We start from the raw sequence: 17,532 nt of genomic DNA, 5'->3' as shown, positions 1-17,532 counted from the left end.
CAAGTTCCTTGTCCCCCGGAGTCTCTGGCTTGGAGAATTCTGCTTGAATCCTCCCCTCTTTTGGAGTCATCTGTCCCCTGCTTACATGGCTCTAGTGACAGAGCCCTTCTTCCCTCATGAGACAGGATGGTGACAATGTGCATGGATGCTGGGTAGAGGATCCTTGACACTTACAGCGCCTGGGGCCACGTATGAGTTTCTCAAGTTCTCCAAGCTTGGCTTAGTTAGTGGCAAAATGAAGATAAAGCAATGGCCCATCTGAGGGTTGTCATGAAGATGAAATGAGATGGTGGATATAAAGTGCACATCTCAGTGCTGGCTAGTGTCATTGTCATCTTTGTCCCCATCCTCATGAGCTCTTTCTGAGGTGCATCAGCCCATCACTCACAGAGCCAGTTGTGAATATGTTCTTCTAGTCGCACTGAAGTTGGCCTCCTTACACTTAGCATTGGATCTAGTTTTTCCCTCTAGAGCAGAGCAAATAACCAGAAGGGAAACTCACTCGGGCTTTGAAATCAGATCCTCAGGCATATTCTTGAGCAAGCTGCATAACCACATTCGCCCATGCAGGAGATACTTTTGAACACCGACTGGGAGCCAGGCACTGTGACTGGCACTTGGGCCTCAGCGACAAATGGCGGAGCCCGAGCCCGCTGCCTAGCCGTGAACAATTCACTCTGCACGTCATCATGGCGTCATCATGGCGAGCGGAAGCACTGTGGATGGGGGGATGGGGAGTAGAGATACAAGAAGAGGCCGTTTTAAATCTGTAAAGCTCCAGTAAGCAAGCCCACCTAAGGGAGCGGCTGTGGGGGTGGCAGCAGATACTGTTTACAAAATGTGTCATGTCACTCACACCTGTGACAGGAACCCAAACCAAACTGGCTCAGGCCCAGACAGAACTAATTGGTTCACGTAACTGGAGTATAACTCAGCTGACTTCACCTGTCTGTTTTCGCTCTCTCTCAGCTCTGCCTTGCTCTGTGTTGGCTTCGGGCACAGGGGCTCTCTCCCTGGTGAGGGCAAGATGGCCCCAGGGTGACACTTTTCCTGCTCAGTATCCCCAGCACAGACTTCTCCTAACAGTAGTTCTAGTAAAGTCCCAGGCCTGAATCTCATTTACTTGTGTGAGGTTGCATACCCTTGGAGCTTCTCAACCAGGGGCAATTTTGCCCCAGCAGGGGACAAGATCTGGAGGCGTTTCTGGTTGTCACAGCTAGAGGGTGCTATCAGCATCCAGTAGAGGCCAAGGAGGCTGCTAAACATCCTGCAATGCACAGGACAGGCCCCACCACAAAGAATTTTCTGGCCCCAAATATTAATAGTTCCCAGGCTGAGAAATCCTGGCAAATAACATTCTAAATTTAACTTAAAATTACTGTATCATGTGCCCATTCCCAGAGCCACAGTGGGGTGGGGATGTGACCACCTTGAGCCCCCACACAGAGTGAGGGCGGGAATGTTTCTTGGAGGAAATCCAGGGGACTCCCGTCAGAAGAAGGATGATGGGTATTGAACAAGAAGTAACAACCAGCCTCCTATACATCATGCTAGGCCAATAGCAGGTTCTCAAAAGTGTTATTTTTCTCCTCTTTTTCTACGTCAGTATTTTTAAATGTGTCTTTACCTTATAGATGTGGGAATGAACATTAGCTCTCTAGGTGCCTGCTGGGGGAGCCTGCAATGTACATGGCAAGCACGTACTAGGCTTGAACAACAGAAATTTCTTCTCTCACAGTTGGGGAGGCTGCAAGTCCAAGATCAAGATGGCAGCGGGGTTGGTTGCTCCTGAGTCCATTCTCTTTGGCTTGCAGGTTGCTCTCTGCTCACACGGTCTTTTTCCCTATGCGAGAGCATGCCTGCTGTCTGTTTCTCTTCTTACAAGGACCCCAGTCCCATCAGATTAGGGCCCCACCCCTAGGACCTCATTTAACCATAATTACTTCCTTGAATGCCCAATTTCCAAATACAGTCACGTTGGGGGTTAGGGTTTCAAGAGAGGAATTGGCACACAATTTCATACATTCACTGGTTGCCGACCGTCTCCTCTTTCAGGCTGGAATTGTCTTAGGAAAGCAAGTTCCCCAGAAGCAGCCTGCAAGGGGGCTTGGGATGCACGTGTTTTGTTGAGGGAGGGCTCTTCAGGAGTTCCCTTGAAGCTGATGGAAGCAGAAGAGAGAAAAGGGGAAGAGAGCCAAGCCAGGCTGTGCTCTCAGATCCAGTCAGGCCTTGGCTGGCCTACGGGGGTCTGGAGCATGAATCATACCCAGGAGCTGTCCCATCTGGGGCCACATTCTCCTCCCACCTCTATCCAGTCCGTGGCTGCAGGCTGCTCTGGAGGAGGGGCATCATCTTCCTGGGTGGGCAGTCTTCAGGAGAAGGGCCAACCAGGAGCCTTGAGCAGCCACATGCACAGGGATGAGGGGGAGAGCTGAGGGACAGAGAGGTACTCGCTGGGACTCCTGAGACGCCACCTCCATCCTGTCAGCCTTGGAGCCTGGCCATGCCCTGTGAGGGTGGCAAGGACTCTGCGAGAAGGAAGCTGCCCTGGGGTTCAAGGCAGACGATAAGGAGAAAGACTGGGCGTGGTGGAAGTGGACTTCAGGAAGGCAGCGTTCCAAAGTCTGAAACAGAGAGTCAGCCAAGCCCGAACGCACAGCGACTTTGGCACATACTGTTTCTGTACCATCTGTTTGTCTGATTATGGACATGACCCATTTGGCATTACAGATGCGTGAGCTGGAGATAACAGTTAAAAGTCAACAAATAGTCCCTCCTGCCGCACACTGCCCACCCCTCATCTGTTAGAACCAAATACTGGCCTCCTCTGGGCTCACATAGGACTTTCTCTTTCCCTCTGTGACATCACTTAGCGTTTTGTGCTGTTACCACTTAATTACAATTACATTTCTGTCTTTTCCCTGCAAGGGGAACTCCTTGATGCAGGAACCATGTGTATATATGAGCCCACATGGCACCAAAGCTTGTACACCCTAGGCAAGCAATAGACGTTTGTTGGATAGATGGAAGGACGGATGGAGGGATGCTTGATGCTTGAGGGTTTTTCTACTATAACTTCCCAAGGTGGCCACTTTTCTCCTGCTTGCATACTTTCATTCACTCATGCATTTATTTTCCCAACAAATGTTTATCGAGCACTTGCTATGTGCCAAGCACTCGGGTGAACAAAGGGAATAAAGTCCCTGGGGTCACAGCTCCCCCAGCAGAGGGAGCAGCAAGTGCAAAGATCCTGGGGACTGAAGAGGCTCAGCTTCTTTGGAGATAAGATAGGATGTTAGTGTGGCTGGGGCCAAGTCCATGAGTAGAAAATGAAGCTGAAGGGGTCACTGAGATTGGATCCAGAGGGCCTTGTGGGGCATTTTACTCTGAGTAAGATGGGCAGTTACTGGAGTGTTTTAAGAGTGGGCCTGACTTGTTTGAAAGTCTTGCTGTTATCAGTGCATCTGGGGAGGCTGGTTAGGAGCATCATGCAGTCATCCAGGTGAGGTGATTTGGTTTGCACCAGGTTTGTAACAAGACACAGTGAGAGGCAGTGAGAATTTTATGCGTTTGGGACATATTTTGGAAGTAGAGAAAACAGGCCTTACTTATGTATGATATGTGGGGAGTGAGGGAGAGAAATAAAAAATAATGCTAACATTTTGGGCCTGAGTATCTGCAAGGATTGCGGTGTGTTGTTGTTGTTGTTGTTGTTGTTGTTGTTTTGCTTCGTTTTTGTTTTTGTTTTGTTTTGAGGTAGGGAAGCCCCTGGGAGGAATAGGGTTTTTTGGGGGGAAGGAGGAACAGTATTAGGAACTCAGTTTTAGGTATATTCACCATGAATTGCCTGTTAGACCCCCTCGTGAAGATGTGCAGTAAGCAGTTAGATATATGGATCTAGCACTCAGAGGAGCGCAGAGCTCGGGTGTAAGTCTGGATGTTGTCAGTACGTAGGTGACACTAAAAGCCAGGAAATGAGATCACCTAGGCAGTGTGTAGAGGCCAAAGGAATGGGCTCCAGGGCTGAGACCAGGACCCCCCCAACATTGAGAGGGTTGGGAAGATGATAGGATCAGCCAGTGAGGGAGGAGCAGACCCCCAGCTGAGTGAGGGCTGGCACGCCCATGAAGGAAGTGGTGATCACCTGTGTTCAATGCTGCTGAGCAATGAAGACAAGGCCTGAGCTCTGGCTGGTGGATTTAGCAACGTGGAGGAGCTCTGGTCACGTGACAGGAACTGTGCCAAAGGCACGATGGGGGAGACCACCACTGGAGTGGGTTGAAGAGAAAACAATCACTCAAGACAACGAGTCTAGATGAGTGTAGTTTCCTTTTAGGTTGGGAGCTACAGCAGTGCGTTGATGAGATGTTCCAGCAGAGGGGAAATAATTGGTAGTCAGGAGCACGAGATGAAACTTGCTGATGCAGTTCTTGTACAGATGAGAGGGACAGGGGAACTGGTCAGTAATTGGAGGGGTCAGCCTCCGATGGGAGTGGGAACAGTACATCCATAGGAACACGAGGGAAGACAGGGTGTACGCACAGAGGCAGGAAGGTCAATACATGTGGAGGGAACACGCGACATCCTCTCTGGATTGCTTCTGCTTTCTCAGTGGTGTAGAAAGCAGGGTCATCAGCTGAGGAGGAGGATAGGGGATTTGGAGAGAGAGAAGATGTGCAAAATAGTCCTGTAGGAGAGCAGGAGACTGAACAAACCAGGGAACCACAGAATGGCTGCTAAGGGTCCCGAAAGCCCCCTTGAGATCGGTGCTCATGAATTTCAAGTGACACCAGTCAACATAGTTGTGGGTTTTTCTCCAGCCAAGCTGAGCTCTGTGGTGTGTGGGTGAGGGAGGTCAAGATCTAACCAGGGTTGGGGTTTGCCAAACACACGTAATGAAGGCAAGCGGGTCAGTGGGTCAAGGAGTTGAAGGTGTATGGCTGTTTAAAATGACGGATCATGGAATTCAGGCTGGGTAAGCAGGAATGGACGGACATGAGGAAGGTGTGAGGATTGGGGGAAACAAGGTATGATCTTGGTTTATAGGCCGAGCTAGGCTAAAGAATTGTTGGAAGGGTCGGTGGTGGCCGCCGTATCTCCAGAGGTTCCCCATTCCACTAGGCCTTTACAAAAGTACTTTCTAAATCTAAACTGAAACATTCCCTGTGTCTTCTACCGCTTGGTCCTGTGCATTGAGCTAAAGCATGACATAGTGGAAGCTCTCGCATTTTCCCTGAGCCTTCTCTTGTCCAGGCTCAGTGTGCTGAGTCCCTTTGGCCATTTCTCAGGTGACCTGCTCTCCATTCTCTTCATCACCTTGTCACTCTTCCTCATATTTGACCCCTTCTGCTGGGAGCTGATGATCTTCTGGGCTGCACAGGAAGATTCTGCACTACGGGAAAGCTCAGCACAATGAGTCAGGTGTCCCAGGTAGGGTTCTCAGGGGTTGCTGGAGCTCTGTGCTCAGAAATGGCATGGCCCTGGTCTCCCTTGTTTCTGTTGCCATATTCATCCCCTGGGAAAAATGGAAAAAAAAATCATGAAAATCCCCATGTCTGACCCCCAGTGAGTCAACTTTGCAAATTATTTGCAAGTAAGGTTTCCATCCTCGCTGGGACACTGTCAGGCTGGGGGTTATTTTGGGAAGGAATATATTAATATGATGAACTTGCTTAGAGGGTGTGCAGCCCTGTTTGCAAATATTTCAAGTCAGACCAGAATGTGATTTTAACATTCTCTGCGTAGCACAAAATACACCATCACATCCAGTGCAGGAGCTCAGGCCAAAGCACTTGGTGGCATCCTTGGTTCTTCTTTCTCTCCACTTCTGTCCAGTCCATCAGTAACACCCATCAGCTGTCCTCAGAACACACCAGGATCTGACCAGGTCTCACTACCTCCACTGCTACCATCCTGGTCCTAATTGTCATCAGTACTTGCATGATCCATTGCCAAATCTTCCCAGCAGGTCTCCCTGTTTCCACTCTTACTTCTACAGCCCATGGTCAACATAGAAGACTGAATGGTCTTGTTAATATGAGATGTAAGTCAGGGTCATCCCATCCCTCTCCTTAGAATCTTCCAGTGGCTGCCCATCTCTTTCCAGGTGGGAACCCATGTTGTCATGGTGGCTCGTACAAGACCCTCAGGAGCTCCCCTGCCAGTCTCTCTGCCTTCATTCCACTACTCGCTCTCCTGCCCTCCCCTGCTTCCAGCTCCGCTGACCTCACTGGCATACCTGAAAATAGCCCACGTCTGACTCTTCATACATCCCTGCTAAGATTGCTGCTCCCTGATGTTCATATGGCTCATCTACATTCCTTCTTCAAGTCTGTGCTTAATGTCACCTTCCCAGATGTCTCCCTGTGCAAATGTCCTCCCCTTCCCTGCATTAGTTTTCTCTACAGCACTTGTCACCATCTGACATATGCTACATATGTTTTATTTTTACTTGTTTATCGAAAAGAATATAAGAGCAGGGACTTGGGTGTGTTCACAACTATATGCCAAACCCTAGAAGGGTGTTCAGCACTCAGTCCACACTCAAATGTGTGTTGAGTGAATGAATGTCAGTTGAATGAATGAATGATTGTTGAAAGAATAAATGGCTGTGAGTAAATATGGCAGCCACCATTGTGGCTAGCTTAGTGTCAGGGTTACTGGGATGGTAAATCTCCCATTTAATAGTATGTGAACTTGACCAAGTACTCAAGTTCTAGATCTGTTTCCTTCATGTGGGAAATGCGGTAGCAAGAGTACCTAACTCATAGGGTGTCCAGTGAGTATAAAGCACTTAAAATAGTGCCTGGCACATAGCAAGCACCCAGTGAATGTTACTATCACCATGGATTTTATTTTATTTCTTTTTTAGTTTATTGAGCTGCCAAATAAGTTCTAGGTGCCGTCCTCAGCACTTTTCATAAATCACCTGATTCTTACAGGAGCCTTACAAGATAGACATTGTTACATCCATTTTATATGTGTGGAAACCAAGGCTCAGCATGTAAGAAATCTGCCCAGGGTTGTTCAGTTAGCATGTGTCTGGGCTGTGCAAGCGGGAACATCATTGGAGGTGGATTCAGGAGAACAGCCTTGTCCTGCCCACAGACCTAGAAGCTAAAGGAAGACTCAGAACAGGCCAGAGCTGGGCAACAAAGAGGAAGCTTGGCCCAAGATGAGCCTCCTAGAATTTACTCCTTCATTTATGCAACAAAGAGTCATGGGGCACCTGCAAGTGCCAGGGATGGGTTTAGTGGCCGGGGCTACAGCAACAAGACAAAATCTCTGTGCACATGGAGCTGATACTCTAGTAGGGCACATGCTAACGTAAACACAAATAAATGTGGGCTAATAACCTGTGTTGTCGAGGCTGCAAAGAAAAATAGAAAGGGTGATAGGGTTATGGGGGATCAGCCCTGCAGCTGGGGGGAGTGGCTGCATCAGATAGGGTCAGAGGAGGCATTTCAATCACTTGAGTGAGATAAGACTCGTACAATGAATTGAGGGGTGCCCAGGACAAGGGTCATGAGTCAGGAAACAGCCTGGCACCCCCAAGAGATGGCAGGAAGGCTTGTGAGCATGAAAACACGAGTATCGGATTGTGTGGCAAAGGCCATCTCATGCAAGGTTTTGTAGGCCCAGGTGAGGAGTTTATCCTCAGTGTAGTGGGAAGCCACTAGAAGGTTTTAAGTAAGGGGAAGTATGTAAGTGTTTGCTTGGAAAGGATCACTCTGGCTGTTGTGTGGACCATGAGTTACATGGCAGGGCAGGAGTGGAAGCTGGAGCTACCCAGGGCCCCTGAGTTTGTCGGAGTCTGAGATGTCGGTGGTCTGCACCACTGCGAGACTCTGGGCTGAAAATGGGAGAAGTGCTTTGCTCTGGGATATATTTTGGAAGCAGTATCAGTAAGACTCGGTGATGGATTGCATGTAGGTCAGAAGGAAAATAAGAGAGGGAAGTATTATTCCCCAATTTTTGGTCTAAGCCACTAGGAAGGTGGAGGCTTTACTTACTCAGATGGGGAAGACTGAGGAAAGAGGGGTTTGGATATATTTGTTGGGGGTCAGCAATGGGAATTCAAGAGTTCCATTTTAAATACGCGTGGCTTGAGATGCCTGCTGGACATGCAAGTGGAAATGCCGAGGAGGCAGTTAGATATATAAGTCTGGGCTGAGATGAGTCCAGGCCAGAGATATAGTTGGGAATTGTCATCAATTAAGGTAACAGGACTGGGTGAAATTACCCAGGGAGGGAGTGTAGAGAGAGAGGACAGACCAGCCTTGAGACTGAGAAGGGGAGGTTGGCAGGGAGAAAGCAGGAGAGGGTGGGATCCCAGATGTCCCAAGAAGATTATGTTTCCAGAAAGAGCACACGGTCAACCATATCAGATGCTGCTGAGAAGCTGTCCCGGGGGAGACAGCATTGTCAGCTGTGTTTGTCAGGGTGCGTGTTCCTCATGATCTTCACAAAGGCAGTCTCTGTGGAGTGGTAGCAAGGATCCAATCAAAGTGGGATGAGGAAAGAAGGGGAGGCGAGCAGACACTATTCTTCAAGGAGTTTCACTCTAAAAGGAAGCTGAGACAAGGGGCAGTGGCTGCAGAGGGATGAGGCCCAAGACACAGTAGCCGTGTTCATATGGGAATGATGGGGTAGAGGAGTGGATTCTCTCTGGTAGCAGACAGCCATGCACAGGAGACTGACGCATCTTCCCTGTCTGGGCAGTTTTAGACACATCCGGGTGGCCCCCACCTTGTAACACCTCCATCTCCTCCTCTGTGAATTATCCAGTTCACAGATGCTGCTGGCTACAGGTGTGAAAGAGGAAATGAATGAAATCAGATAATTTATTTAAAAGCCATGCTCTTTCTGGACTCTTCTAAAGGTCTCTCATTGAGTCTGTATCAAGGATTGGGATTCTCTAGGGATGGACCCAAGAGTCTCTCTTCTTCTGTGCTGTTGGTGGATCTGATGAGCAGCCAGCCCTGAGAACCACTAACTAATGCCAACATTATTGCTATGAATATCATGACTATCATCCTAGCATCAAAAGTCCAGTTTAACTGGAATAGGGGCATAGGAGTCGAGGTCTGATTTCTGACCCAGCCCTTTATTTCTTGCTGTCTAACGGGTAATGGAACATGTTGTTTTGCTCAACATCCAAGAACCCTCTGAGCCTGGCCTCATCATTCCTCTCTTGCCTCCCCTCTCTCGACAACCTCTTCACAAACTTGACTTACACTGGACTCTGCATCCACAGGGATTTGTGCTGTGAATGTCAAGTAGAAAGTTTCCATTGCATTTCTGTCCAATCAGATCCCCTTCCTGGAGGCAACCTGTGATGCCACGTTGTTGTGTATCTCTTCCAAGGTTTGTGTCTATCTCTGCATGCACGCACACATGCACCCCTCCATACACACACTTCTTTATCACACAAATTATTGCATATTATACACAAAGTTCTGTACCTTGCCCTTTGCATTTAACAATATATCTTGATCTTCCCATATCAGAGTATAGAAAGTCACTTGTGCTTTAATGTGTGCATAATTGCCACTATATAGATGCGTCATAATTTACTTAAATAGTCCATTGCTAAAGGACACTTGGGTTGTTTCAGTTGTTCACCATTAGAAGTTGCGCACCAATATAGAGGATGTTGCAATGAGCAGTCTTTGCACCGTCATCACCTAGCTGCAAAAGCCATTAGCGTTGGGATTCTCCAAGAAGATGTAGGAAGGGGAAAAAGTTTAATGGAAAGTTTGAGATAAGTGAAAACTAGTGTAAAGAGCCCCGGCCTGGAATTTAAGTGTTCCTAACTCCCAAAAGTAATAACAAAGTCCCCTTTGAAGTCCCTAGCTTCTTGCAATATACAAAAATAATTTAATATTTGTTAACTCATTGAATCATTAGGGAAAAAATATCCTGTGAGAAGCTATGTTTTTCTCCAGCTTCTTGACTCACTAGTTGTATGACCTAAAATAAATTTCCAGTTTGTCTATATCCTGGTTAACGTATCTATAAAATAGGGATAATAAAGTACCTACCTCATAGGATCATTTTGAGCAGCAGATGAGCTATTCATGTAAAGTGCTTAGAACAGGGTTTATCATATAGCAAGAGTTCAGTAAGCGTGAGCTATTATGATCATTTTGTAAGTGAGGAAAGGAAAACACAGAGCAATCAAGTATAAAGTCACCTAGCTCATAAAAGCTACAACTGGTGCAGGGACCCAGGTCTCCAGGCCCCCAAACAAGTCACGCCTCTCAAGCATGAGGTCTTAGGGATATGTTCACGGAATAGTGATTGGTGTCCTGGCACAGAAGCAATAGTAATATTGCCATAGAGGTTTGGCTGACCGTGTTCAAGGGGATTAGTTCAGCCTCACAGTTAGTGCTGTAGTTCATCAAATTGAAGATGTCATCACATATAACACCGTTACATGAACTGCAGAGAAGGAAGGGAGGGATGGAGGGAGGGAGAAAGAGAAAGAGAAAACCTGCCAATTAAAGCTATAGGATACTGTGCTGGTTATTAAGCTATTGTCTCTCAGCTCCAAACTTACCCTCAATGCTCTGCTCTGTGATGCAGGGGCTGGGACCTGCATGCCTCATCTGCCCTTTGACAAGAGGGGCATTAGAGGAGGAGGGGCAAGGAGCTCGGTCCTTTTGGTTTGGTTGAATTTCCTACCAGTCCCAGCAGTGAACTTGGCAGTTGAGTCTAGTTCCCAGCTTATGTCTACTCCCCAGAACATGGTGCCCCTCAGAGTAGCAGCCCCAGTGGGCCACTGCCCACCCTTGGAGGTAAGCCAGGTGTTGAGGGCCCCTCTTCCAAGCCCTCCAAAGTGTCAGCTCCATATGGGCAGCACCCCTCTTCAGAGATCCCCCTTTGACATCTCAGTTCCCCAGTGCCTGCCTAACCAACTCACTATGTTAAATTCTCTCTGTTAAAAGCACTAGAGTAGTTTCCATTTCCCTGCTTGAGTTCTGACTCATGGATTGTAGACACACGTTGACTTCAGAAATGTTAAGTGAAGGTCTTAGAACTGGTGACATAGAGTAGTGCGTCGGGGAGTTCATAGATCGCAACAGTGCCTAATCAGCCCTGGTGGTGAACCCAGAGGAAGGAAATGCCTTGGTCAGGGTCACACAGCCAAAGGTGGCAGTGGGGGCTCCTGGGGCTCTGGCCCCTGTTCCTGACCCTTAAGCCAATGCTTTTCTACTGTGCCTGAGTCTTGCTCTGCTGACCATTTTGAAGGGCCTGACCCCTGCTCCTGGGATGGGTAGGTTGACGTCCTCATGATGGACCTTCTCATCAAACCACCCTTTTTTTCCAGGAAGTACACTCTGCTGGTCAACAATGGGTTTGCGATTTCGGCTGCATTGCTGATGGCCTGTTCCCTGCAGGCAGGAGCCTTTGAAATGCTCATTGTGGGACGCTTCATCATGGGCGTGGATGGAGGTGAGCCTTCACCAAGGTGGGCTGGTCATGATCCTTGGGGGTGTTTCAGAGTGGTTTTTGGTGGTGTTTCAGAGTGGTGTTTTGTCACATGACAGGGCTCCTACTAGTATTGAGTTGCCAGGGACCAAGGATGCAAAAAGTCTGCATAAAGGGGGTCAGTCCCATGAGATGAACCACTCATGAGGCCCTAGCATGCTAATTGAGAAATACTAACTGGGAGAGATCCAAGTCAACTCCAGAGACCTGGATGGTCTTCAGTAAGTGGTGCCTTTTGCTTTGTCATCGTCACTATAAAATTCATATTCCAAGGTTGTCTGTGGTTTCCAGGGAGTTTTTGATGAGGGTTGTGTTTCCTGTCCGGGCCTCTGGCTTCTTCATTCTTTCATGTATTCCCTGAGCATTCGTTTATGGAGCACCTGCTGTGCTCGGTGTTCTTCTCCATGCTGGGGACACAGTGGTGAATGAAATCCCCCAGTCCCCACCCCTGCACCTTACATTCTAGTGGGTAGATGGATACATAACTGGATACATAAGGTAGATAGTAGCAAGCCCTAGGAAAAAATGAAGCAGGACAGGAGGACAGTGGGGGCTATTTTAGATAGGCCAGCCAGGGAGGACCACTCAGTGGAGGAAACATATGAGCAGAGACCGGAATGAACCAAGAGTGAGAACCAAGTGAGTATCAGGGGAATTGAGTTCTTGACCAAGAGAAGAGTGTACTGGCCCTGAGATGAAGTCGTGCTTGGTACATTAAAGGGAGAGTGAGGGGCCAGCATGGCTGGAGCTCGGTGAGCTGGGGGACAGTGGTTGCAGATGAGGTTGAAGAGGGGCCGGTCACATCATGTAGCACCTTGTAGGATTTGTTCCAAGGGCAATGGGAAGCCAGAGGAGGGTTGAGAGAAATGTGACATGAGCTGGTTTTGTGTTTCAGTAAGATTCCTCCTGCTTCTGCATAGAAAAGAGTTTAAAGGAGGGCAGGAGTGGAATCAGGGAGCCAGTTGTCCAGGGGAGAGAGCCATGGGGGGCAAGATGGCGGCCAGGATGCAGCAAGGTGCCCCTGGCTGCTGGCTGTGGGGTGTGAGAGAGCAGGAGCCTCAAAATATATTGTTAAAACCAGCCTACCAACCAACCAACCCTGCTTTTTTTCTAAATATTGCAAGTGTGTAAGGTATTAACTTGTAGGCATTTGTGGAAAGATTACAAGCTTTTGGATTAGAAATGTCTGCCTTTGTGTTGGAGCTCTGCTCCTTATCAATTACTGACTTCTGGCAAGTTGCTTAATGGCTCTGAGACTCAGTTTCCCCATTTGTAAAATGGAAATAACAATACCTACTTTGAAGGGCTGTCATAATGCTGACATGATGCCATATGTGTGTGTGTGTGTATTCATATGTGTGTGCCTATATGCACACACACACACATATATATATATATAAAGTCTGCCAAATGCTGTTGTAACCTGTGAGCTTGTTAAAGGCTAATTCCCTTCCTTGCTAATTCTTGCATGCTGCGGGCACCAGGCTTTGGGAGTGAGCTGAACAACAAGTATACATCAGGGAGAGGTAAGCAGGAGAGTGAGGGCCTGAGGAAGATCAGGGCAGAACTCTTCCTGTCCCTTCCCTGCTCTGCTGGCAGGAAATATTCAGGATTAGTAATAACCAGACTCGGGGTGAAATTACTGCTCTGTCTTGGTATTCAAGTAGAAAGGAGTTGGCTATAGAAAACGTTAATTGGAGTTTATGTGGTGTTTTACAATTAACCAGTCCTGTTCATGGTTTCTTCTGCTCTGGTCTCCTGCTAATGCTGAAGGACTGTTATTTTGTTATTTTACATCAAGGACACTGAGGCTCAGAGACGTGCAACAGTAAAGTGGTTAAGGCTGAGGGCTGCGCATTCACACTGACTGGGTTTTCCCACTCACCTAGCTTAATTTCATTACTTTGTATCAGTTAGATTTTGCTACATTTAAAACAACAACAACAACAACGGGAGGGTAATGGCTCCGAGCAATAACCGTTTTGCTGAGCTGGGAGTTCCCTGGGCTGGTGGGGCCGTTCTGATGTGGGCCAGCTCGGTGGCTCTCTGCTGGGCTCTCTCCCACACCGTGGTGGCTGCAGACCAGTCAGCAGCGGGGTGACTTCAGATGGTCTCACTCACCTGTTTGGCTGTTGGCAGCTGGGTTGGTCTCAGGGGATCCCAGCAGGGCCAGCTCATCTCACCTCCACATGGTCTCTCAGCCTGCCATACGGAGGGCGGTCCAGTCTTCCCACGGATCCTCAGAGTGCCAAAGAGTGGTACCGGGGGCAGGACCCCAAGTCACTGCTCATGGCACGTTTGTCAGTGTCCCATTGGCTAAGACAAGTCTCATGACCAGGGGCACCATCAATGTCGGAGGGACCTGAACCCCCAGGGATGCAGACTCGGGGTGCTGTGAGCCCGTGGGGCCCCACAGCAGCATTCTGCCTCACTGTCTCAGCCTCTTTCCTGGACCCAGCAAAGGGGCTTAATCAAAAAGCCCCCTGTGGTGGTATGCAAAAATTAACTGATGGGCGTGAAGCGCTCGGTACATTCCAGACCTATCGTGCCTTTGCCCATCGCCGGGAGTGGTGATGGGATCATTGCCGTTCTTGGTGCTATTCTTTTTATTCACAGCTAATAAGGTACAGATCCTGGGTGTGGCCCGCGATGCCTGGTTTCAAGGGCCCTGCCTGCTCAGGACAAAGGCTTGGTGAGATGTGGAATGAATGGCCTTTCCCAACAGGCCGCAGAGGGTCTCCCTTTCTGGCAGATTTACATTTTATCCATTAGCCTCTATCCAGTCGTTTTGCCTCTCTGGGTCTTCTGGGGGAAGTGACACTGCACATAACTAGTTTCTCTCTGAGTTTCCTTAATGAAAAATAGGCTGGACTTGAAGAGAGAGGCCATATTCAAGTCAGATGTCTGTTAGACCTCTTTTCAGATGAGTTTTACAAAAAGAAACAGAAAAAAAAGTAAGAACAAGGAGGGGAGAAAAAAAACAGACTCCTCTGACTTCTGGAGTGCAGCCTGTTGGAGGTGGAGGTTTCATGTCATTTATTCTCATCAAACCCTCTCAAAGCAAAGATGGGGATTTGCAGGTATTTAAAGGAAGGCATTTGGTCAGAAAGAAGGGAAAATTGCTGGCTAGGAGATGAATTGGCTGTCCTGCTTATAATAAATAATTTAAAGCCGAGTGATAAGCCTGGAGGATTTTCAGAAGGCTGTGCTGCTCCATCCAGCCAGGTTTGTGGGCAGTATTTGGAACCATAGTAGAAATCCAGGACACCTCCCCCAAGTGTCCTTTCTCTAAAAAGCTTGGCGAAAGAAGAAACATTTTTATACTGAAACAGTCTTGACGCAGCTTGGTGTTAGAGGCAAAATCCATGCAGATGGTAAAGTCAAAGTAGAAGGGTACAGAGGTGTTTTGTGTGTGTGGAAGATTGCACTGGACAGGTTCCTGCCAAGCTGTCCCATACAGCCCGCACTTCCAGAGGTGCAAGTCCATGTCCGTGGCATCAGGAGCTCTCTGATGGACAAGCTCGGCTACCACAGTAGGTAGTCTCTGGTGGACATAATAGGGCAGCTTTTAGAGAAGCGTATGACGTGGAAAGAACATGAAATCAGGGTCAAGACTTGGCAGTCTTGGGTTGGTCTCAGGGGATCCCAGCAGGGCCAGCTTATCTCACCTCCACATGGTCTCTCAGCCTGCCGTACGTAGGGCGTATGGGACAGCTGGAGTAGAACCAGACTTTAAGTTCTGGTTCTACTCCAGTGACTTGCCAGGTAACCATGGGCCCAATATTTTACATCTCTGGGCCAGTAACATCACCTAGAAAGTAAGGAGGATCGGACTCTAGGAGCTGAGGTTGTGACCAGCTCTAAAAATCTGCTTTGGCTCCTTTTTGTACTCACTGTAGAGCGACTATCTTGAGCGTTCTCTTGAAGCTTCTGGAATGCACACGCCACGCATAGCTGTATTGTTTACTCATTAAACAACATCACAGGGATGCCTGGGTGGCTCAGTCGGTTAAACGGCTGCCTTCGGCCCGGGTCATGATCCCAGGGTCCTGGGATCGAGTCCCACATTGGACTCCTTGCTCAGCAGGGAGCCTGCTTCTCCCTCTCTCTTCCTCTTCTTGGGCTCTCTCTCAAACAAATAAAATCTTTAAAAAAAAATCACAGAATAGGAGATTGTGAATTAAGAGTATAGGGCAGAAACACTGGCCCCCCTGTGTGGTCAGCTCATGTGTACCATGCCCCGAGGACCTACCAATTATGTCCCAGCAAGACTGTGGGCTGCTCTTATAAGCAAATTATTTGTTATTTATCATTATTCTGCCTACTGCCCCAAAGATGTCCACATCCTCATCCCTGGAACCAGCACATGTGAGCGGATACAGCAAGGGGACTTCGTAGATATGATTACGTTAAGGACTGTGAGATGGGGTGCTTACCCTGGGTAATCCAGGGGGGTCCCGTAAGATCATGGGGGTCCTGATAAGTGAAAGGGGAAGGAGGATTCAGAGCCAGAGAAAGGAGATGGGGGAGTGAGAGCAGACACTGTAGTGATGCAGCCGCCTGGAGGGGCCATGAGCCAAGGGGTGCGGGCGCCTCCGGAAGCTGGGAAAGGCCAGGAAGCCGACTGTCCCCTAGAGCCTCCAGAAGGATCACAGCCCTGCCATCACCTTGATTGTAGCCCAAGTCCCCTTTTAGACTTGGGACCCCCAGAACTGTGTGAAAACACATTTGTGGTGTTTACATCCCTAGGTTTGTGGCAATTTGTTACAACAACTGTAGGAAACTAGTAAAAACACTAATAATATTATTCATTTATTATTATGATTTGAGTCAAATTTTAACTCGACAAAGAGCATGTGAGGTGTTCAGAAGGATGGATTCTGGCCCCAGCCCTGCTGCTTACCAGCTGGGTGACCTCAGACAAGCTTCTTTACCCCTCGGGGCTTCCGTTTCCTCACAAGTTCCATACAGATAACAGCAGAGCTACCTGACAACGTTCAGGTACTGTTTAGGGGGGGTGTGCCTGTGTATCTCTGAATGTGTGTGTGTGTGTGTGTCTGAGTCTGTGTGTGTGTGTGTATCTGTGTGAAGAGGAAAAAGGACAGAGAGAAAAAATTAAAATACATAATTAAAATAGCATATAAATCAGGAAGGTAGTAAGTGAAGTTGGTGTGTATTAATTCTTTGCATTGTCCGGGAAATACTAAAAGTACTAATTTATATTAGCTTTCACTAAGACACAGATTCATGAAATGATCTCTAGAGCAATTATTAAAAGAAGAGGAAATAACATAGAACAATCAAATGACTTAAAAATTTGTAATCCAGAAGAAGGCAAGAAAGGAGAGAAAATAGAACATATTCCAACTAAATTGAGTTCAAATAAAGAATTAAAAAAAATAACAGTATAGAAGAGTGCCACATAGAACAGCAAATGGTAGGATGATGTATTTAAACACAAGTATATCAATAAATATAGACTCAATACTCCAATTACAAGGTAAGAATGGTTACATTGGATAAAACAGATACCTATGCATAAGCTGTTTGTAGCTTAGATATAAAGATATAGGAAGATTGAAAATAAAATAATAGGAAAAATCCATGCTTATAAATCCAGTACAGCAACACTGATAACAGACAAAGTAGATCTTAAAAGAAGAAGGATGACTAAACATGAGAGAGATCCCATGATGCTGAAGCTTTCGGTTCATCAGGAATATAACAATTTTAAAGTTGCTGTGCACTTCACATAAAGCATCAAAATGTATAAACTGAAAATGAGTATACACTAAAAATTAGCCAAACTAAAATGAGAAATACAGTCTCAGTAACTGATAGAACAAGTGGACAAAAACATCAGTAGTAGAAGATTTGAGCGACACAGTGAACAAATATGAGCTAATTAACGTATATGGAACATTAAACCTTGGGACTCTAAAACACGCATTCCTTTTCAGCATTCATGGGCTGTTTATAAAAAATGCCCTATGATGAGCCATAAAGCAAGTCTCAACACATTTCAAAGGATTAAAATTA

At 47.4% G+C, this 17,532-nt stretch overlaps 1 protein-coding gene across 17 annotated transcripts in view; it reads left to right on the top strand.

The window, feature by feature from the left end:
- SLC2A9 (solute carrier family 2 member 9) overlaps positions 1–17,532 on the top strand; it is a 231,812-nt gene that overhangs the window by 77,904 nt on the left and 136,376 nt on the right. For all 17 annotated transcript variants that reach the window (XR_010409283.1, XR_010409284.1, XR_010409285.1 and 14 more), the window contains one exon: positions 11,333–11,457. Coding sequence is in view for 14 of the 17 variants with exons in the window: in XM_064584279.1 (XP_064440349.1) it covers positions 11,333–11,457 (125 nt within the window). In the remaining 3 variants the exon portion in view is untranslated. The remainder of the gene's footprint in view (positions 1–11,332; positions 11,458–17,532) is intronic.

This window comes from Mirounga angustirostris, unplaced genomic scaffold (assembly GCF_029215605.1).
Source record: "Mirounga angustirostris isolate CCGP_5_RB_7025 unplaced genomic scaffold, mMirAng1.0.hap1 SCAF_2, whole genome shotgun sequence".
NCBI classification, from domain to species: Eukaryota; Metazoa; Chordata; class Mammalia; order Carnivora; family Phocidae; genus Mirounga; species Mirounga angustirostris.
This window is presented reverse-complemented; position numbering and strand designations above follow the sequence as displayed.